Source organism: Tupaia chinensis, unplaced genomic scaffold (genome assembly GCF_000334495.1).
Source record: "Tupaia chinensis unplaced genomic scaffold, TupChi_1.0 Scaffold000029_1, whole genome shotgun sequence".
NCBI classification, from domain to species: domain Eukaryota; kingdom Metazoa; phylum Chordata; class Mammalia; order Scandentia; family Tupaiidae; genus Tupaia; species Tupaia belangeri.
This window is the reverse complement of record NW_006159459.1, coordinates 560,522-583,027: the sequence shown is the minus strand read 5'-3', so window position 1 is coordinate 583,027 and position 22,506 is coordinate 560,522. Positions and strand designations below refer to the sequence as shown.

At 40.0% G+C, this 22,506-nt stretch overlaps 1 protein-coding gene across 5 annotated transcripts in view; it reads left to right on the top strand.

The window, feature by feature from the left end:
• The first annotated feature begins 62 nt into the window (after positions 1 to 62).
• SLC24A2 (solute carrier family 24 member 2) overlaps positions 63 to 22,506 on the top strand; it is a 289,619-nt gene continuing 267,175 nt past the window's right edge. For 3 of the 5 annotated variants that reach the window (XM_006140326.3, XM_006140327.3, XM_006140323.3), the window contains exons 1-2: positions 63 to 184; positions 1,996 to 3,081. In XM_006140326.3, coding sequence (XP_006140388.1) covers positions 2,146 to 3,081 — 936 coding nt within the window. In that variant the 5' untranslated portion in view covers positions 63 to 184; positions 1,996 to 2,145. Of the gene's footprint in view, positions 185 to 467; positions 542 to 708; positions 783 to 1,995; positions 3,082 to 22,506 lie in introns of those variants that run through there. The other 2 variants (XM_006140324.1, XM_006140325.1) reach the window with 2 other exon arrangements.

The following is a 22,506-nucleotide window of genomic DNA, read 5'->3' as shown; positions in this document are numbered from 1 at the left end:
GGTTCACGGCGCCTCGGGCTCCTCCCGAGCCCAGCCCCTGCTAGCTAGAGCGGCGGCCAGCACGAGCCAGAGCCCGGGCCTCGGAGCGTGCAGGCGGAGGGCCGGAGAAGGCTGCAGACCCGAGCGGCGGGCTGCGCTTTGGCCCCCGCAGTGTGCGTGTGCGCGTTCCTCCTAGCGGATCCCGGTAAGTACCAGCGACTGCGCCGGGCCAGCCGCCAGCCACTGTGGCCGGTGGTCGTTGTCCCCAGATCCCGGTGGCGCGCATCCCGCTGCTGCGCCGCAGGCTCACAGGTGGCTCCGCTGTGGATGTGGGCGCCTCAGGCCCCGCTGGGAGTTAGCCAACTCTCTCCCTTCTTGGAATGGTTTCCGAGCCCCTACCGCTCACACCTTTGCTTGTGGCTCGAGGTGGGGGGCGCGGGGCAGGGCCTGCGGTGGGGAGAGAGGCACAGAGGGGCGCTCCTCTTCCCCAGACACCCACAGACAATCCTGGGAGATGCGGGCCAAGCGCCTCCCCAGATGCATTCTAGCTCCCACCTCGCAGGTAATGCGTCTGTTCTTCAGTTTTATTTTCCTATTAACCCACCAGGGAAAGTTTGGGACCACGCAAGGCAAAGTTGGGGCGCGGCTGGGGGCGCACTTTGCCTGCAGAGGCAGCTCCAGAGAACCGAGCGGTGGGTTTGCAAGGCGAGCTCAGCTCACACTGGAGCTGATCGAGCGCCCCAGAGTTAAGTCCGTCTCTGCCAGTAGCCCCTGCCCAGCATCGTGACAATCCCCGGAGTGCTGTGAGTCGCTTAATCGTTCGTGCTAAGCGTCGACCTCCGCAGCCAGCTAACAATCTCTGTGATGGGTTCGGGTTATCCCAGGAGTAGCAGCAACTCAGCTTGGTTTGACTTGTGCTCTTGCTTTGCTCTGAAAACCTGAGCTCCGGCTAATCTGTGCTTAAGTGGCGTGTGTTTAATTAGCTTATTTTACACCTGAGAGGATCTCAGCAAAAGCCTCTGAAATGAAATTGTTGATATAGAAAAACATGTTTTGAAAGAATTTAAAAGAGCAATGAATCTTAAAAATGTCAACTGTCTGATTCTGGGTATTTTACCAAGCATCTCCATGGGATGGGGAGTGAAAACTCGCTTGCTTTGAGGATCTATCCTAGTAAAGAGTCAGGGCTGGGGCTATCTGGGGCAGATTTGATAGACAGAGGTATTATGGCAACTTGCATATTGTTTATGAAAACCACATTCGATCGCCCGAAATAGTCTACTGCGTAGAGAGTTGTTAAGCTCTTTTAAATGCGACTAATTGTTTTATAAACCTTTAGCTGAAAACAATATCTAGAGGTTTAGAGAGGATGACTTGTTCAGGTCACCAGAACATTCTTTTGTAAACTTAAATGTTTAAAGGGCTCCTTTTCTGCAGCTGATATAGGAGAGGCTTTTCACGAAAAATAAGATCCCGAGATCATTATGTGTGCAAAGAGAGTACTGCCTCCTCCAGCAATCTTTTCTAGAAGGTAGATTAAATAAGAAAGTGTGCCTACAACTGGGGTTATATAATTGGACTAAAAGGAAGCACAGTGATAAGCGTTAGTTGTCAAGTACCTAGATAGTTCTGAAAGCTCTATGGTCTTAGCGCTAGGTTATTTGTTACCCGATTCACTGATGGGTCTCCATTTGTAACAATGTTGAATTGACACACATCTACCTTGTCTACACCTAAGGTTAGATTCTCCAGAATGTTTATTCACCCTTGTAGCTACATGATCATATGTGCTGCTAAGAGCTACACCCTGTTCTAGGTTTGGATTCATCCTTGGTGGTAGGTGTTATCATTATTCCCATTTTTAGGTGGGGAAACTGAGGCCCCAAGGAGTTGGTAACTTATCCTTATCACATAGCTATGCTAGGACAGGATTTTACCACATCTGCAAAGTCCTCATTTCATTTTGTTTTGTAAACATGATTTTAGCATTTACTTCTCCTTGTTTTTATTTTGAAGCATACATGATGGAAATGTCCTATGAAGCATAAGAACCCGATTGTGGAAGTGCCTCTTAAGCAGCATTATCTATAAAGTAACGAAAAGTATGAAAGAAGCATCTGGTTGAATCTAAAGTTTGAAGACCACCACATCACCAGAAGACCCAGGATGGATCTGCACCAAAGCACCACTATCACTTTCTTTGAGAAATGGTGTTTGGATGAGTCACCATCTGGCTGCAGGAGACATTATAATGTCAGGAAAAAACTGAAGTTAATTCGAATCTTAGGCCTTTTCATGGGCCTGGTAGCCATTAGCACTGTCCCATTTTCAATCAGTGCCTTTCCTGAGACAGACACACAGAGCACAGGAGAGGCCAGTATTGGAAGTGGCCCTAAGGTAGCACATGGTTACCGTCAAAGAACTCTCTTAGATTTAAATGACAAGATTCGGGATTACACTCCAGAGCCATCTCTTTCTCAGGAAGACACATCTGAGAATAGTACTGAAGCTGATCATGCCGAAGGAGACTACCCCAGAGACATCTTTTCCCTTGAGGAGCGAAGAAGAGGCGCCATCATTCTCCATGTCATTGGAATGATCTACATGTTTATAGCCTTAGCCATTGTCTGTGATGAGTTCTTTGTTCCTTCTTTGACTGTCATCACTGAAAAACTGGGCATCTCTGATGATGTGGCTGGAGCCACCTTCATGGCTGCAGGAGGGTCGGCTCCGGAACTTTTCACATCTCTCATAGGGGTATTCATTGCTCACAGTAATGTGGGCATAGGCACGATTGTAGGGTCAGCAGTGTTCAATATCCTCTTTGTTATTGGCATGTGTGCTCTCTTTTCTAGAGAAATCTTAAACCTGACATGGTGGCCGCTCTTTCGAGATGTGTCTTTCTACATCATTGACTTGATCATGCTGATCATATTTTTCTTGGATAATTTTATCAAGTGGTGGGAAAGTTTGCTTCTCTTAACAGCTTATTTTGGCTACGTGGTTTTCATGAAATTCAACGTCCAAGTAGAACAGTGGGTGAAGCAATTGATAAACCGCAATAAAGTCGTCAAGGTGACAGCACCAGAGGCCCAAGCAAAGGTTGGTGATGGTGATTATTTAATGTTCTTCTTGATCATAGTTATACATGACTGTGTTTTTGAGAGCTGCAGTTTGTTAAAACTTTGGTGTGTTTTGGGCTGTAGTGGAGAGCAGATTATATCCTACCCTTCTGTGATAGCCAGACTACCATGGTAATAAAAAAAATAATTTGGGGGTATTCTGGAAGATGTCTACTAAATTCCCACTCCACTTGCTTCAGAGTGAAACGTTTGTAAATAGAGGTTACATAAGCATCCTAGATCAGACTTGGCAGGTATTCATCTCTTATTTTCTGAAAGTAGGGAAAATGATTTTGTGAACAATTTAATTTTCATGGGAAATGCCTAACTAGGGGCAGAGCTCTTTCATTTCAAATGGGCACCTGACAATCATCAAGAAGTGTTTCATTAAAGATATTTAAGGAAGAGGGACCAGTAGTTAACATAATGGCTATGTTGCTGGACTCCCACATAGTCGACCGCGGTTCAAGTCCTGGACCCGGTGGTTTAAACTCACGCCGGGCGCATGTGCGAGCGTGCCCAAGATCCCGAGAGAAGAATGGAGGAAAAGGGATTGCAGTGTGACCATCCCCCCTGGGGGGTGATTTCTCACTTTCTGTCTCTCTGTTTCTCTCTGTCTGGTGAGCGCACGCGCCCTATAGCAAAAACCTCTCAAAAAAAGAAAAAAGATATTTAAGGAAGAGAGTTTTTGTCACCAAAGGTGTACCTTCAAGTCAGCAGCCAAGGGCCCAACAGTTATGGTGACTAGAGTGGTCAAGGCCATTGTTCTTTATCCACAGAAACATGTTTTAGATCACTTGCCCAGGGGCTGGCCAGTGTCCACTGTAGGAGTCGTGGCCAGCCTACCACCTGCCTATGCATTCCATGGCCCATTTTTCATGCCATAAGAAATATGGCCTAAAATATTTTTGCAGCAATATTTGAGGGAGTCTTAATGACCATAGTGGCCAGCCTACCACTTGGGTGGATAGCAAGTTGGTAAAGAGCTTAGAAGAAATCGATCTGCAAGAATGTAAGTCATGTTTCCAAATGTTAGAAAAACAGCATCAATAAAATTTTATGTTGTATCACAATGCAGTTCTTATTTATACCCTAACAGTGGAATGTCATTCTTGAATGTGATTTTAACAGGAAACCTAAACACATACTGAGACATTTCATGCTAGCATTGGGAAAATTCTCATATATGCAAAAACCAGATGTGTGAGTAGGGGGTGGAAGATTTTGTCCAGAAAGAAAAAAAACCGAAAACAATACAAACAAATATATGTATATGTATATTAACTTAGCCACATTTAAAAAAATGCCTTTAGAGTCAAGACTGATGGTTATCATTTCTATAGTAGTCATAAAGTGGAAGCAAAGTAGAGAAAAGAACTCTGGTAATATTTCGAGTTTTTAAAAGCAAAGTAGTTTGTTCTGCATTTTTTCCTAATATTTCAAGTCCTGGACCCGGTGATGGTTACTTGTTAGAAACTGTAGTTCCGGTGAGTGTTTCTTTTTAGAAAATGTAGTTAAAAAAAAAAAAAAAAAAAGTCGATTAGCAAAATATTTGGTAAACAAGCCTTCAGAAGTGACAACTGAGTACACAGAGATGCTTCAAGGAGCCACCTTCCCTGCTTTAACTCAGCAGCCAAGAAGCTGATTCCTCAAAACCTCCCCACAAGGTTGTTTGAGTGGCTTGCATTAATAACCTCTATGTTTATTGCAATGAGAGTACTGAGCAACTGATCATCAAAAAAAAAAAGGTGCATTTTCTAGAGGCAAGACAATGATTTGGTGTCTTTAAATATCCAAGGCATAGCCATAGTAAGGTCTTTTTGAAAACTCAGTCCTTTTTTGTTTTATTATACCACAGTAGAACTTCATTAACTTAGACACAGACTTGGCTCAAGGTTATGTTGGCAACATTCATGAAAAATGGATTTGCAAAGTAACCCAATGGTGTACGTAAGATTGCAGCAGATTTTTATATTCTTATTTAGGAGTGGAAATAAGTTGGTTTCATACTTTTGGGGAATGGCTTTATAAATATAGGCTACAGACTGTATGTAACCAGTTGCACATCATTCAAAAAGTAGTCCTGACAAGATTTTTATCTACTCAGTTATGTGATCATTGTATCATTTTTACCATAATTTGTAAGTCATCAGTTCTGGCTGATATTCTTTAGCAGTTGTTATTTATATCCATAAGTTTGTGGCATACTTACTATTGTGCGTTTGTTTTGTTTTGTTTAGAAATTCTAGATTTACCTAATTTAAAAAGAAACCAGTTTGTATTTATAACTATTTCTTCTATGACTGGTTGTCCCTGAGATGTGTTCATTATATTATTTTCTTTTTAGCATCAAATAGTTTAACTTATTCCATTCAGTTAATATTGTTTCTTTTGGTATTCAATAACCAATTGGAGTTGTGTGTGTGTGTGTGTGTGTGTGTGTGTTTGTGTAACATAATTATATCTTATTTGATATTCATCAAAAATGCTAGAGCATAGCCATACATTTTTAGGTGGAACAGTGCATAGTGATTTGTGATTTCCTTCAGGAAATTTCACCTTGCCAATTTCACTTTTGAATCATTGCTGGAAAAATTTTTTTCTAGCAAGTACAGCTTTTATTATATGCCTGATTTCAGAGCCTGTTAGAAGTTGGCTCTCCAAGACCTGAGCATAAGTTGTCCCAAAGAGCATGAATCCTCAATGTGGCCTTCTAGAATTGTCTAGTATGAAGAGTTGATGTCTGGCTCTGCAGCCCGCTTTTTTCCATAGAAGTTGGTACTTCTGACATCATCATAAACTTATTAAGAAAATCTTAAGGTAAATGTAGCCCCTCAGTGAAGTGTTATAAAGCATAATGTGCCATATGAGAATTTCAGAAGCAAATACTAAGTATGCTTTCATGGAAAGTCATCTCATTGTCTTATCTACACAGTTATAGGACATGTGAGTTTGTGAAAGTGAAGGAAACCTCTTTATAAATATTCTTGTACAAATCACCAAGTGGTTTTTGCTAAAAACATTATCAACGCTGCTGAGCTTTAGGCCAGGAAATATCTTTGAAACCACTTGTTTCATAGCTGAGGTAACCTTAATTTGGTTCCATTACTGATACTGTATGTCATGAGGCAACTATGAAACGTGGAAAAATGTGAGCTAGCATTTTTTATAGTTAAATTAATAGTTTCTCATCTTAGTCCATTGTGCTAGTTTTTGTTGCTTTTTCCTTTTTAATTTTGTTATTATTTCTCTTCATGATGGTATTACCTTTTTTAAAAAGTTGTGTAGTGTCATGACATGGTAAAGACCCTGGGGCATTAACTCAGGGAGAAAAGAATGTTTTAAAACTTTATAATAATCCCAGGGTTCCCAGATAAGTCACTTAAATGCTCTAAACCTCAGTTTCCTAATTTGGAAAATGAAGATAACATCTACTTCATAAAACTGGGAAAATTACTAAATTAAGAGATGATGTTAAGCATGCAGCAAGTCCCCAGCAAAAATAGGTTGTTCAATAAATCTTAGGGTCTTTCTTTTTCCTGTGCCATTCATGAATGTGAATCAGAATAAATCATTTTGGATTTAAGGATTATAAAAGATTCCTTGAAGATGAAATTTATACTGGTGTATGGCTGAGTTAAGCAGGCTGTGTGTCCCTTAGGGGCATCTAATATTTGTCATATTATAATATTCATAAGCCCTGGTTCCTATGCAGTAACTATATACTGGTCAGGTATTATCATAAACTCCAAGGAAACCTCCAAATGCCTTTATTGTCCTGAAATTCTATTGTGTAACATTTTGCTTGAAATAAGTAGGCCATTGGCTAAGGTTTAGAAATATCTATGCCAAGCAGAGACTTTTTGTATTCAGGATATTTTATTTACAAATGATTCGTGCTCTCTTCTTCAAACCTGTCAATAACTGGTTAGGAATACATTTGAATCCTGCAGGCTCTGAAGCAGTCGTTTCCCAGAATCAGTGCCTTTTGCCCTGTGCCTGGCCGGCTGCAGGGATCTGCTGATCTGTTCTGGTGCTAGGCTGTCATTGGCCTAGAAAGCAGCTGTCCATGGTATTTAACTTCTTCTTAGACTTGGAACTGTAATCTGACAGCAAGTTGGCCCAGTCCTAATGAAGGGAATGAACTAAATAAAGATGCTTAAAGCTGGATAGTTGAAAAGTCAGACTGCTTAGTAATTTAAGTGTGCTCATTTTATTCTGTGTATTCTTGAAAAGCTGTAAACAGAGTTTTACAATCAAATTGTTACTAATGTTCTTGGGAAAATCAGAATTAAGACAATACTAATATTTTTCATGAAATATTTTCATGAAATATTATGTGTAAGATACTAAACCATAATAATTGTGCCAATACACATGTGTAGCCCTAAGCTTGCTAACACAGGGAATTTCTTATAAAACTCAATCTTTCTTCCCCTTCTAAATCTACTAAATACATTAGTAAAATTAAGGTATAAACTTCAAGGGAGGTTAAGCTCATCCTTATAATAAATGAAAGGATATATTAGTCAATAGGTTTAGGAACTAATTCTCTCTTTCCCAAAAGACAACTTGGACATTAAAATTTTTTACTGATTAGATGCCTGTGAATGTAGTGTGGTTGTTTATCTAGGGAGACAGCCTGGTGATATTTTTCTTATTTTGTTTCCTTCTGTTTATATGAAAAGCAAACACTTTCCTTACTGCATGTAATTCAGAGTGAAAGAGGCACTTTGATGACCCAAAGAGTCCAGGTAGATTGCTTTTTTTTTTTTTTTCTTTTTGAGAGAGATTTTTTTTTGCTATAGGGCAGAGAGAGACAGAAAGCAAGAAAACCCCCAACCCCAGGGGGATGGCCATGCTGCAGTCCTTCTCCTCCATTCTCCTCTGGGGACCTCGGGCATGCACACACATGTACCTGATATGAGTGTTAAGCCACTGGATCTGGGACTCAAATCACAGTCGAAAAACACAGGAGTCCAGCGATGTAACCATTACACCATCTGCTAGTCCCTGAGCCCAGTGCATTCTAATACACACAGTTTAAGTTGCCCTTGGCTGGTTCCCTTTGCTTCTTTAGAAAGAAACTACCTAAACTTGTGGATCCTTCCATCAATGTAGAGAACTGGGAGTTACCAATTTCTTCTTTCCTCTCTTCTCTCTCTCTCACTTCTCTCTCTCTCCTCCTCACTCCCCTTTTATTTTCTTTTCCTTTGTTTGTTTGTTTGTTTGTTTATTTTTGGTGAATGTAGACCATTTTCATTTTAACTTTAACAAAGAATTAAATCATTATATTATGCTGTTTTCTGATTGTTGGGAACACAGGTATATCTATAGTGTGAATTTGACAGATTTTTATTTTCAACCTTTGGTTTTAGACTAAGCCTCTAGTGAACAGAACATAGCTGAATTTTGTTTAATCTGGTTTGACAAACTTTATCTTTTAACTAGATCATTTAGTTTGTTTACACATATTGCGATTACTGTTACATTGAGATTCTTTTATATCATGTTAATTTATACTTTTTGTGTTTTTTTTTTTTTACTTTATTTTTTAATTTGCTATAGGGCGTGTCCACTCACCCAGAGATAGGAGAGAGAAAGTTAAAAAGCACTTCCTCCAGGAGATGGCCACACCACAATCTCTTCTCCATTCTCCTCCTGGGATTTGGGACACACACACACACGTATCTGATGTGTTTTTTTCAAGCCACTGGGTCTGTGACTAGCTACACTGTCAGCCATGTGGGGTCCAGGCAACTTAATCTCCATGCCATCTGCTTGCCCTTTCTGTTTCTCTTTATAATATTTTTTGTACTTAATGTTTTTCTAACTGTTATTCCCTTTAATAATTTGGAATTTATATACTATATTTCTGTTTTTTTAACCTAAAATAGTACAAAGTCAATATCTTTACACTCTAGCTAAACTACCCAAGGACCTTAGGACATTTTAACTTAATTGCATCTTCCTTACTGTATGTGATTTGAAGTCCTGGATTTAAGTTCTAATTTGTTGTTTTGTTACAGCCTAATTGAGGCAAAACTTCATTCTTTAACCCTATAAATTGTACATTGTCATTATACCATCATTGTTTTTAGATTTATCCACATTTTATCAGTTTTTTTCTCCTCATTTCTTTTGTATATGAAATATTTTTTGTATGATTTTTCCCCTCTACTCCTGATGCTTATTTTTTATAATATTTTTTAGTGAGACTCTGTTAATAGTAAATGATCTGGGAACCAGCAATTAGCGTAATGGCTATGTTGCTAGACTCCCACGTAGTCGACCGTGGTTCGTGTCCTAGACCCGGTGGCTTAAAACTCATGCCGGGCACGTGTGCATGCGTGCCCAAGATCCCGAGAGGAGAATGGAGGAGAAGGGATTGAGGCATGGCCATCCTCCCTGGGGGGTGATTTCTCGCTTTCTGTCTCTATGTCTCTCTCTGTCTGTCTGGAGAGCACACGCGCCCTATAGTAAAAACCTCTCCAAAAAAAGAAAAAAAAATAGTAAATGATCTGGTTGTTATTGTTTAGAGGTTTTTTTGTTCTTTTGTTTTAACCTTTACTTTTGGAAAAGATAGATTTGGTGGGTAGAAAATTATCTTCTCATCTCGTATCCCATTGCTTCTAAATTCCATTTTTGCTGTTGAAAAACCCCCATTGGTATAAATATTGCTCCTTTGTAACAAAGCTATCTTTTCTCTTTGATTACTTTTAAGGTTTTCTCTTGGTTTCCAGTGTTCATCATTTTCCTCAGAAGCTGTCAGATGTGTTTTTTTTTTTTTAATTATTTTTATGTCTCCTGTTCATGACTCACTAGGCTTCTTGAATTTGAAGATTAATGCTTTCTACCAATTGGGAGTTAGCTACGTTCCTTCTGTAGTCACCTTTTAAAATATCTATTAGTTAGATCTTGTACTATCTCAGCCTATATTCCATGACTTTTGATTACTTATCTTTTTCTATCTGTGATCCTTATTCTGGTCATTTCCTTATATTTTCTCTCTAGTTTCCCATTTTCTCTTAAATGTATCTAATCTGCCCTAAAGCTCATCCACTGAGTTTCTCATTTTAATTATCATATTTTTCATGTCTACAAGCTCTATGTGTCTTCTTCAAATATGCCAGGTGGATTTTTATTATTCTTATTCCTTCATCATACTTTTAATGCCTTCTTATAGTCCTCTAAATTTGTTCATTTATAACTCAGATTAGTCAATTTAGTCCCAGTATGCTTAGGAATTTAGTTTTATTGATTTTCAAGCATATAGTGTCACTTCCTTAGATATTTATGTATTTAGTAATTTTTTTTAAGTTTGAACACACATTTATTAGAAATTTGCCTGTGGAAATTCACCACAACCTGGGTTTTGAGTGCATTTCTCCTAAAAGGATTCCACTTCTGTCAAGCACTGGGAACATTACCATCCTGGACTCACTCTCACCTAAATATATGAGTATTTTTTTACCCAGATAGTATGACTCCAGACTCCAAATCCACATGAATGAGCTTGTGATTGCTTATTATTGTCATTTTAAAATTTGCTATAGGGCACATGTGCTCACAAGAGAGAGGGAGACAGAGACAGAGAGGGGAAAGTGAGAAAGCAAGCCACCAGATCTAGAACTCAAACCATGGTCGGCCATGTGGAAGTCCAGCTCCTCAACCACCATGCCACCTGCTGGCCCCTGTGGTTAGAAATTCTTAAGACTTCTCTCTCTCTCTCTCTCTTTCTGTGTGTGTGTGTGTGTGTCTGTGTCTGTGTGTCTTTAGTACCACATAAAACCAAAACCAAAATAGGAACCTCTTACCATCTTTCTTTGCTAGGTAGATTTTGTTTTTCTCATTCACCCTCTTAGAGTGTTAGCCCTTCAGGATCCCCAGCTTACAAGGAGAGAAGGACTCTGAGCTACCTACCCTGTCAGGCCTCCTGTTTGTAGCTTCTAAAAATCTAGGCCACAGGGGAATGGAAAATACCTGGAAAGCAAAGCAATATTGATACTTCCGGATTAGTGTTTACATGGTGCTTTTGATTCTAAGAAATCCCTAATTTCTTACTAACACCGTTGAATATTTTAAAAATACATTAATCATTGGGCTAGCAGGTGGCATGATGGTTATAGTGCTAGACTTCCACATAGCCAACCATGAGTCGGGTTCTGGACCTGGTGGCTTGAAAATCACAACAGACGATATGTGTTCAAAATCCTGAGAGGAGAATGGAGAAGAAGGGGTTATGGTATGCCCCCCCCGGGGGGGGCATTCCCTCTTTGTTTCTCTCTGGTGAGTACACACACTCTATGGCAAAAACTTTAAAAAAAATTTAATCATAATATGATCCAACATTTTGGGGAGTAATAGATGAAGAAAGGTTTCTTTGAATGTTTAATCCATATATTGTCAAAAATACATTTCAGATTATAGATTTGTCAAAAGATAAGGCATATAATGAGTGAAACTGATATGATTTGGGGGAGAGGAAGAGGGAGCATATGCTTACCAAAGAGAGATAGAGAGATAAGGTTGGGGGAGATAAAGCTCCCTTTATGGAGTGTGGTCACACCACAATCCCTTCTCCTCCATTTCTCCATCCTGTCACATTTTTGCATATGCACCTGATGCATGTTTCAAGCTACTGGGGTAGAGATTTCAACTGAGTCGTTACCATGTGGAGTCTGGTTCCCTTCTACCAGGCCACAGGCCCCAATATGAAATTTTAATTGTATACTCTCAGAATGTTAATATAGCCTGGCCATCAGAGTGGAACTCCTTATCAACAAAAATCCTACCAGCAGCAAAATTTTTGGTTAAATCAAATCTAAGGTGTAATTCTAGCAGGAAGATATATAAGGTTACTTTCATTTTGCCTTTTAAATAAACTTTTTACTGGATACTAAAATAATATATTCATTGTACAAGACTATAAAAACAGGCCAGCAGGTGGCACAGTGGTTAAGGCATTAGACTCCCACCACAGTTCAAGCCCCTGACCTGGAAGCTTGCTTTCTCACTTTCTCTCTCTCTCTCTCTCTCTCTCTCTCTCTCTCTCTCTCTCTTCTCTCTCTCTCTCTCTCTCTAGCTCTCTCTGGTAAGCACATGTGCCCTCCAACAAGTTAAAATGATAATAACAAATAGTGTTAAATATATATTATAAAAACACATCAAAACATGAAAAATTGGGCTGGCCTTATAGTACAGTGATTAAGCACTATGCCTTGGGAGCCAGATCCCACATGGCTGACAGCAGTTTGAATCTAGGCGTAGAGGCTTGAAAGCTACCAAGTGCATGTGCCCACATGCCCAAATCCCTATGGGTGGAGAAATGGAGCAAAGAGGATTGTGATGTGATCATGCCACATTAGGAAGTGTTTTCTCTCTATTTCTCCTAGAGAGTGAATGTATCCTCTGGCAACTTAAAATAATGCTTAAAAACACAAATTTAAAATCATAAGAAATTAAATAGCTCATAATTTGTCTATTAATCTTACCATCCAAAGGTAACTATGCACGGTTTTGTACATACTCTTTCAGACTTTTCTTACACACACACACACACACACAAATATTTATAATCACAAAGATATTTAAATAAATTGGGATGATGTTGGATATGCTCAGTTTTAAGTTTATCACATTAGATATATACAATTTTAAGTTTGTTTTTTTTAATCTTGGCCTATTATAAGTGTCTCCTCCTGCCATTAAATATTCTAAAATTTCATTTAAATTTTAGCATTATCATATAGAAAGCCATTTGCATACTGTAATGTATTGTAATATTTCACTACTGTAACAAATGCTGCGACAAATAGCCTTATACACAAGTTTCTGACTTCATAGACGCAGACATTCTAGATCAAAATTTACGTGCTTTTTCTAGTTTCGGCCATATTGCTCCATACATAATTCGAATGTTATCATTTTAATATTTTCCAATTTCATAGGCAAAACATAGCATTTTAATTCATTTGTTTTCATTTGCATTTTTTTGATTAATTGGGAGGCCGAGCTATACAACATGTTTATGGAGAAGTAAATGTTTCTTTTGTAGATTTCCAGTTTTCAATGTGTCCTCTGTGTCAATTTTAAAGTTTCTTTGATGACTCACACAAAGATCTCTTACAAATATATGCTGAGAATCACTAACTTTAGCTCTCATCCCTCCTCACATTTCTACACCTAAATAAAGCCAGGAGGTTTTTGCGGTTTTGTTTTTGTTTTAATGGAGGAGTTATTCTGAAGAGGAGGCCTTGTGACTGAGGAGGTGGGAGATAAGGTTCTCAGGAAATGGGATGTGCTCCTGGGCTATACGAACCGTGGGGTCGTCTATTCCTCCAGGATCCTTATTTATTCTGCTAAAAACTGGGATATTTGACCCCCATGACCTCATAGATTGATTTGAGTGTGTCATCTCTGTCCTCTGCAGCTCTAATGCTTGCTATGCAGAGTATTCTAACCATGCCAGAATAGCAGTCTAATACATTTACCCTAAACACAAGGCCATACCCTTTCACCTAACTCTTTTCCTTAACTGGCTTACATGTAATATTTTCACTCAGTGATTACATTGTCTTAACCAGTCAACAATTTCAGCTTAAGCACCTGAAGAGATAGCTCTTCCACACAGATAAGAAAGCAATGCACATGGGAGAAATTCTTTTAAGTCTTACTGCAGTATGCTTGACTTCTTCAGCATCTGTGGCTTCTAGCAGTGAAACCCTCCTTGCCAGATGTATGTGCATTTCTGGACTGCTGGTCTCCTCCGGTCTCTCCAAAGCTGAGAGAAGAAAAGGATCTGAAGCCTAGGTAGTTCTTGAATACCAAGTACTTACTACGTCGACACTGAAATACGTACTTTCATCTCCATCTGAAGATCAGGAATCTGAGGATTAAGAAACAAAAATGATTGCCCAAGGTCCAAATTCAGTGATATTTAAACTGCATTTGAACTTGGGGTCTGTCTGACTCTACAACAGTTCTATATATCTAGCTATATGTTCTCTTATGACTTAGTGCTTTTCACTGGAGAATGGGGAATAAACACAAAGCAAGTATCCAGATTAGATTTACTTTTCATATTAGGCTCTGTTAAATTAGTGACTTTCAAATATTTTTGACCATGACCCACACTAAGAAATGTAGTTTAAATCTCAACTCAGTATGAACATGCGAAGATACATACACATATACATACATTACATATACATATACAAATACCAGATGTGCTGTGTGTTCTGGTGTGAAACTGTGGCTGCCAAGAGGAAGGGGTGATTTTCTGTTAACCCAGCAAAGTTAATTAATTGGGTCAGTGATGGCCTTGCTTCATCTTTCTAACTTTTCCTTATTATTTATCTAGAAATTCTAAGCCATGAAGACACAGAAACCATTATGCACATATAACTCCAAACTAATTTCCCAGTTCTTTCAACCCTTTAGAGTTGGATGCACACATTATTACGGCTTCCTCCTCAAGCTCACACCTCATGCACGGTAGTTGGAGATTTCTCAACAGCCCTCGATGTCAGAGTCCACCAAACCATGCGTCATTCTCTGGCTCTGACAGGGACAGATTGAAGTGTGAGGAAGGCACAGGTCCCAGCGTGATGTGCTCACCGAGCCATGGCTCATCCTTGGTCCCAATGAACTCATCACCAGGTGGAAAAGAAATGTAGATGAAGCAGGGTGGTTTGGAATCAGAGAGAATGCTAAAGCTGACTTTTAGTTAGGTTGGTTTCCCTTTTATGAAGAATTGTGTTTGTAAGGGCCGGCAGGTGACATGGTTGTTGAGGGTACTGGAATTCCATATGCCTGACTGTGATTCAAGTCCTGGACTGGCTGCTTACTTTCTCACTTTCCCCCTCTTTCTCACTCTGTCCCTCTCTGGTCAAGTTTAAAATAAATAGAGAGATAGAGATAGCTATAGATAGATAGATAGATAGATAGATAGATAGATAGATAGATAAAGTTAAATAAAATAATTCTTTAAAAAAATTGTATTTGTCGAGACCAGCAGTTAGTGTAATGCCTATGTCACTGGACTCCCATGTAGCCAACCACAGTTCACGCCCCAGACCCAGTGGCTTAAACTCACATTGGGCGCATGTGTGTGCATGCCCAAGATCCCCAGAAGAGAATGGAGGAGAAGGGATTGTGGCGTGAAAATCCCCCCCCAGTCCCTCCTGGGGAGTGATTTCTTGCTTTCTATATCTCTGTCTCTCTCTCTCTCCCTCTTTCTCGCCAGTACAAGCGCCCTATAGCAAAAACCTCTCCCCCCCAAAAAATTATGTTTGTAAACCAAATGATGCAGACATGGTTCTTGCACTGTTAAAAACTGCAAGCTTTGGGAAAGGTCTGGGCACCAAGATGTACTTAATGCCAAGCTCTCAACTTTCAAGGGTGCAATCAGAATTTTGACTGGCGCGACAGAGCACATTCTGTCCCACATGCTGGCTGGGTAACCTTGAATAGGCATTTTGCCCCAAGCATCTTGCCTCTGAAAATGAAGGGGCTAATTTGTCTCCAGGACCCCTGCCAGCTCTGATAACTCTAAGCTTTTCTGTTAATGGGAATTAAAGAAAAGGATATGTTTGAATTATGAATTGGCCAACAGAAGAGAAGGTCAGATACTGAAGTACTAAACTTATCTCCTTCAGAGTGCTTCTCCAGTTAAGAAACCCAATTAAAGGGGATTCGTTTCACTGTGTGTGTGTGGGGGGGGGGCGGTAATGAGAACTTCTTTACCCATCTATAAGAACGAACTTCTTAGAAAGGCCCAAGTGTGTTTCTGATGTGTTGTAACTTTCTCTTTTATTACTTGATGGACATTGAGTTGGACAAGCAAGGTGCAGGTAGAAATACAGGTTTTACCTTCAGTTAAAGCCTAAAGCACTGTTCCTCCCACTTCCCACCACTCCTGTAGATTGAATCAGCTTTGTTTTTCCCACCTCCTGGGAGCATTCCAATACATATGAACCACTTCTATTATTTCAGGCCTGTGGTAGGCAGGCATTGTAACCTGCCACTTTGTTTTGGGAGAGGAACCTGCTACTTCGTTTTCTGAGAGGGACTGTGATGCTTAAGGGTTAACACAATGGAATTATCTATTATGTAAGTCTGAGATCCAGAACAACCTTCCTAGCTATATGATCTTAGGTAGGCTACTTAATCTCTCTAGGCGTATGTTTGCTTATCCATAACTTAAGAAAAATGATAGACATTTCCTCATGGGAAGGCTATGAATCTGAACGGGAGAAGTGTCTAGCAGAATCCAGTCTCCAAACCACCACCACCCGATGATGCGCTCCTCCCAGTCTCTTTCACTCTAGGTCCCTTTTCTGTGCTACCAGCTTACTCTCCCTCAGTTCGTTTCTCTCTGTGGTGTGTTTTCCTCCTGCCGTTTCGGGGCCTTGCCTCACTTTTTAAGCTGTCCTCTTTGTGCCTCCCTCACAGCCATATGAATGCTCAGTTCTTCAACTAATCCCCGTCAAATCCTCAATGTTCGGACTTGAACCTGCTTTCCTTTTATTCTTGCAGAGGATTAAGAGAGAAACAGTTCTCTATCTATGAAACCAAACTTCGCTCAACCATGAAATTCTCTCAAGCCTCCTACTTCTGCCCTATAAATGCATTTACTCTTTTCTTACGTGCATTATCAATATTTAATTGTAGCTATTCATGTGGCCACCTAGGCATGGCTCTGCCTTGCTTGGTTTGCCAGCATCTGTGTTTTCTGTCTTGGATAGAATCAGGCCCCTTGACTCAGTAACTCATGAGTCCCATTTGCAGTATCCAGAGTCCAGCTTGGTGTTGTAAGTAGAAAGTCAAAGGGCACTTAATGCTTTAAGAAGTTGATGATGGAGTGTTTATGATAAAAAGTCTGGGCCTAAATCAGTCATAAAATGTAGTGGCTTATGTATTTAAGTCAAGTGGCAAATGACAGATTTCTTACTGAAGAAACAGGAGTCATTCGAAATCCTTTAGTCCCCTTAGGTAGTTAGTGTGCATGTTAGGGTAGTAAAAGCTCTCAAATCTAAAAACCAGATTATTCTAGCTATGGCCCTAAATAGTTCTCATTGGCTTTTTGCATTATATAATGTTTCTCTACTGACTTTTTAAAAAATTTGGCCACAGGGCATGTGCACTTGCTAGAGAGAAAAAGAGAGACAGAAAGGAAAAGGGAGAAAGGACCCCTCCCAGTGGGACCGGGTCACACTGCAATCTCTCCTCCTCCATTTCTCCATCCTTTTCAAATTTGGAGCATGCACATGTACACATACACACATACCTGGAGTGTTTTTCAAGCTATTGGAGCCAGTATTTAAACCTCACAGTCAGCCATGTGGGTTCCAGCTTGTCCAATCTCCAGGCCACAAGACTGACCTTCTACTGACTTTTTATAAACATGGTGAGGCATTATTTGCTTACCATAGAATTTACCATAAGTGTGTCAGTTGTACAACAATCACCGCTAAGTTAGGACATTTTAATTCCTCCAAAAAGAAACCCTCCACCACTCATAGTCTGCCTCCACTCCTCACTCCCCTCCTGGTCACCACTAATCTAGCTTGTCACCATAGCCTTGCCTATTCTAGAGATTTCATATAAATTAAATGATACAATATGTGGTCTTTTTGTCTGGCTTCTTGCATTTAGCATATCTTCAAGGTTCATCCATGTTGTAGTCTTTGATGGCCAAATAATCCATCGTGTGGATATCACAAATTTTGTTTGTCCATTCATCAGTTGAGTTGATAGGCATTTAGATTGTTTCCATGTTTTAGCCATTGTGAATAATGCAGAAATGAACATTTGCATAGAGTGTGTGTGTGTGTGTGTGTGTGTGTGTGTGTGTGTGTGTGTATAACATTTTGAGGAACCGCCAAACTACTTGCCAAAGTGCCTGCGCCATTTTTGTTTCCTACCAACAGAGTATGAGAGTTCAATCTTTCCACATTTTTGCTGACATTTGTTAATATCTGTCTTTTTTATTAAACCCATCTTTGTGAGTGTGAAATTATACCTTGTGATTGTTACTTGGATTTTCCTGATGGGTAATAATGTTGAGCATCTTCTTATGAACTTATTGCCCGTCTGTAAGTATCTATTCTTGGAGAAATGTCTATTCAAACACTTTGTTCAGATGCAAGTTGGTAGCACGGTGTAACACAGGTGAAATCATATGGGAAAGGTCTGGGTTTTCAAGGTCTCCCTGAGCACATTGAGTATGCTCTGGGATGCCTGAGTTTGGGAGTGAATGACATGAGGACCCAGTTGGGTCCTCTTTCTTTCTCTGTCATAGAAGCAGTAAATAAATAAACTTGTTAGAAATCATTTGCCCATTTTAAAATTTAGCTGTTTGTCTTATTGTTGAGTTTGCGTTCTTCATATATCTCAATATGTGACTTGCAAATATTTTCTCCTGTTCTATGAGGTTTGAAGGAATGTGCTTTACAGATGAGATCATTCCTAGACTGTGACCTCTAGGGCTCAAAGTTGTTCCATTCTGTTCTCTATACATACTTGTATCTAAATAGAATTATTTGGGATCCTTCAGTAACACTAAAACTGTCTCTTTTCTTGACTTTGCCTTGGGAAAAGATTAATCCCCTTGAAGCTAAGAACTGGGTGAAGGGTTCAGGAGGTTTTGGAGGCCAAGCTTTCTTTGATTGTGGAGAACAGTGGACCCAGGATGTTTGTCACCTGGTTTTAGCATCACCCTTCTTTACCTACTCCCAATTCCTCTCTGTTTTATCTAAGAGAGTTTCTTGTCATCAAATCTTCTTCTCTATTTCTTGTGCAGAGCCCTTTCAGCCAAATAGTGGAGCTGCAGCCTTTCATTCCCAAATGTGAACTTTGCCTATTTTGCTGTCTGTACCATGGCACTTTGCTTTACATATATTGGCTGTGGACCAGTTCTGCCCATCTACCTCCCTCCCTCCCTCTTCTCCAAGTACCTGAGGGGACTTTGAGTCGTTTGTGGGAAAATGGAATTAAAGTACAAGTTATGGTGCAAAACAAAGTTGAAATCCACAATACTTCTTTCATCATGTGCATTTTCCATGAGCTTTTCGAAGACCCCTCTCATAAAACCCCTCCCATTCCAGGCCTTAGGAACATTTGCATCCATCTTAAATAAAGCTTTGTATGCATGTGGGGCTACAAACAGCAAATAATACCAATACCAGTAATGATCTACTTCATCATTGTCCAGCCTGAACAGTAATTGCACAAACCTGATTAATGTGCAGGTTCTGAGGGTAAAGAGGACTTAACCACATGATCATGCTTTATTCAAAAATGCACAATTGGTTCAAAGCCCCAGAGGTTTCCAAGGGGCCCAGGAAACATCCTCTCTTGCACTTCTAGCTTGCATCAGCTGCACAGTAATTGGTGGCCTGGTGGATGCAGTTTTGTGGCCCCGAACAGGAGGCTGATTTATTTAAATAGCATTCAGATGTGCCGGCTGCTCTTTTGATGCTTACTATGAAGAGCCCTTACCAATCTATTATTTTCTACTCTTTTTTATTTTAAGTCCAATTAAGTGGATAGCCATAAATAGCTCTGACCTTGAAAGTCTAAGTGAAGGTGAGATGTGAGAGCAGGCTTAGGAAGCATATGTTTTGGTGTGTTAATGCTCCGAAAGTCACACACACTTAAGGAAAATAAATAGAACAGGACAAGATAGTGTTGTGCTTCAAGAGGAAGAATTTAAACACCCTGGGAAATAGCACCACATGCTTCACTGGTGGATAGTCATAAACTGGGCTAAAAATTTATCCAACTCTCTCTCCACTTCACTGGGTGGTTCTGGGAGACAAGCCCCAAGTAAGTGGTCTGGCCAGGGACGTTTATTGCGTATTTGCCTGGGATCGGCATTTCTGCTACATGCTGCTTCTAAGCAAAGCTTCCTTCCTCTCTGCAGCCCCAATGCATGCTTTTAGTTGTTTATTTTTAGTAAAACAGTGCTTAGAATACCACACCAGCATTTCAGTTCAGTCTCTTGCAAATGTAGATCATAGGATGAAGCCTCTGAAGTTAAATAGCTTGTTTGAAAAGTATTATCGGTATTGGTATCTTATTAAAATTCTTGAAGTTCCCGAGTAAGGTTATATGGGCTTAATGAGCTCTATTTTTACCATCTGAAAAAAATAATAATGGTTTGTGATATGCTTTTATTCCCCCCTTTTAATCTAGTTAGTCAAAGGAAATAAATGCTTGTCTAAGAATCTCACTGACTCACTGAATGGTCAGTGGTATGTTTTAATTCCTATACACCTATTTTTAATTTTTTATGTTTCTACTATCTCATTAAAGGCACCAATATTTTATGAGTTATGTATGTATTTATCTATGCCCAGTTTTTTTGCAACAAGAAATAAGAGCAGATGGCCTTTTCCTTGCCTTGTGGGCTAGTATGATAATTAATGAGGTAATAGGGATGGATCATTGTCTGAGCCCACATTAGAACAGAACTGCAGGCACAGAGATAGTGGCAAGTGCTGAGTGGGGATATTAGGAAATAAGATTAAAATGATTTTGAGTACTTTTTTTTATTTCTTATTTCTTTCATTCATGCAAGAGAGAGGCAGACAAGGACCCCCAACAGGGTCTCCATGCTACAAACCACCCCTAGCCTCAGCCAGCCCAGACTAAGGACATGCATATGTGCCCAGCATGCTCAAGAAGGTCCCAGGATGCAAATCCAAGACATTTCTCTTGTGAGTTCAGCCTCATGCACATTTTTACTATAGGCTTCAAAATGTCTTTATAGGTAGGCTTGATATAATGTGAGTATTCTTTAAAGATATGCTCTCGTAGTAATCTTGAGATTAATGTAGTGAAATATGAGCTTAATTCCATAAATTTTCTTTTATCCTGGGTCAACCAGTGGCATGGAGGTTAAGACAACTAGATCCCACATGGGTGGCTGTGAGGTTTGAGTCCCAGACTCAATAGCCTGAAAAACAGCCTGGGCACATGTGTGTCCATGCCCAAAATCCCATAGGAAGAGAGAAATGAAAGAGAAGAGGTTGTGGCACAGTCATTATCCATGGAGAATGCTCGTGTGCTCTCGCTCTCGCTCTCTCTCTCTCTCTCTCTCTCTCTCTCTCTCTCGTGAGCACACACACCTGTGCCAAAATTTAAAGAAAACACATTCCATTTATCCAGATGTCACTTATCCAAATGTCCAGAACAGAACTAGAATCCAAACCAAGAAGACTTTAGAGCACCCCAAAAGATGTCAAAGACCCGCACTCTAAATTTCAGACACTTAGTCATACAACAATTATTTATTAGAGTCTTTATTAGAGTCTTTATTAGAGTTGTTTTCTTTTATCATATACAGAATTCATGTCAGTTATGTTGCCTGGTTTCCCAACCCATAAAGAAACTAGAAGCAGCAGATGTGGCCTATATGGGATGGAATTTGGTGGGATGCTGTGTCAAGGTGGATTCCTCTGAGCACAGTGAAAGCTAGAGCTGCTATTGGCCTTTTAAGTGTTTGTAAGCAGATGTCAAATGGCTCCCTGCACTGCACAGATCACCTAGAAAGGCAACCCCCCACACACAAGTATAGATAGACCTATAAATCCAGGACATGGTGAACACATGACATCTTTGTACAAAGATAAAGGTGCCTTCTTCTCTAGGTGGAAAGATGCAGTGCCCATCAGGGCTCACAGCCTGAAGAATAGGATGGAGATTCCATTCAGCCTCTACCATGCACCTCTGAGCATTTCACAGATACACAGTGTATACTACAGTGTAGTGGGTCACAGCAGGAAGACAACAATGGCAACTAGAACCAGAACTGTAAGCACACTTAAGACTATATCTATCTGAAGTTGGTCAGGAAGTGTAGGGTCAAATCATAATACTTGACCTTCTCATGGCACCTGTCGGCAAGAGAGTGATGTAGCAATTAATATTCATAATGCCATCTGAAACATTGAGGAAATCTGAGTTACATTCAGTGTGGCTTGAGCTAGAGGCAGTGGAACTGTGGAGACAGGATGGAACGTCAAGGATGGAAATGGAACAACCCATATGTTCAAACACAGGTGCCAGGTGGGTGGTGATGGTGGCCTGGAGAGAGTGATAGCAGCTGAGGCAGTAAGAAGAGATGTCTTCAAGGTAGAGCTCACAGTACTTGCTAATGGACAAGAATAAGAATCAGGATGTGATCCAAAGAGAGAAACCCAGGGTGAGGCCAAGATTTGGAGCCTATATACCTGGCAGAATTTAATTAACATTAGATGAGATAGAGAAGACTTCAGAGCAGTAGGTAGGTTTCAAGTGGACAATAGAGTTCAATTTTGGGTTTAAGATGGAGATCTAAATGGTTAAGTTAAACATTTAAATGGGAGTGTTGAGTAGGAGTCTGGAGTTCAGAGTGAAG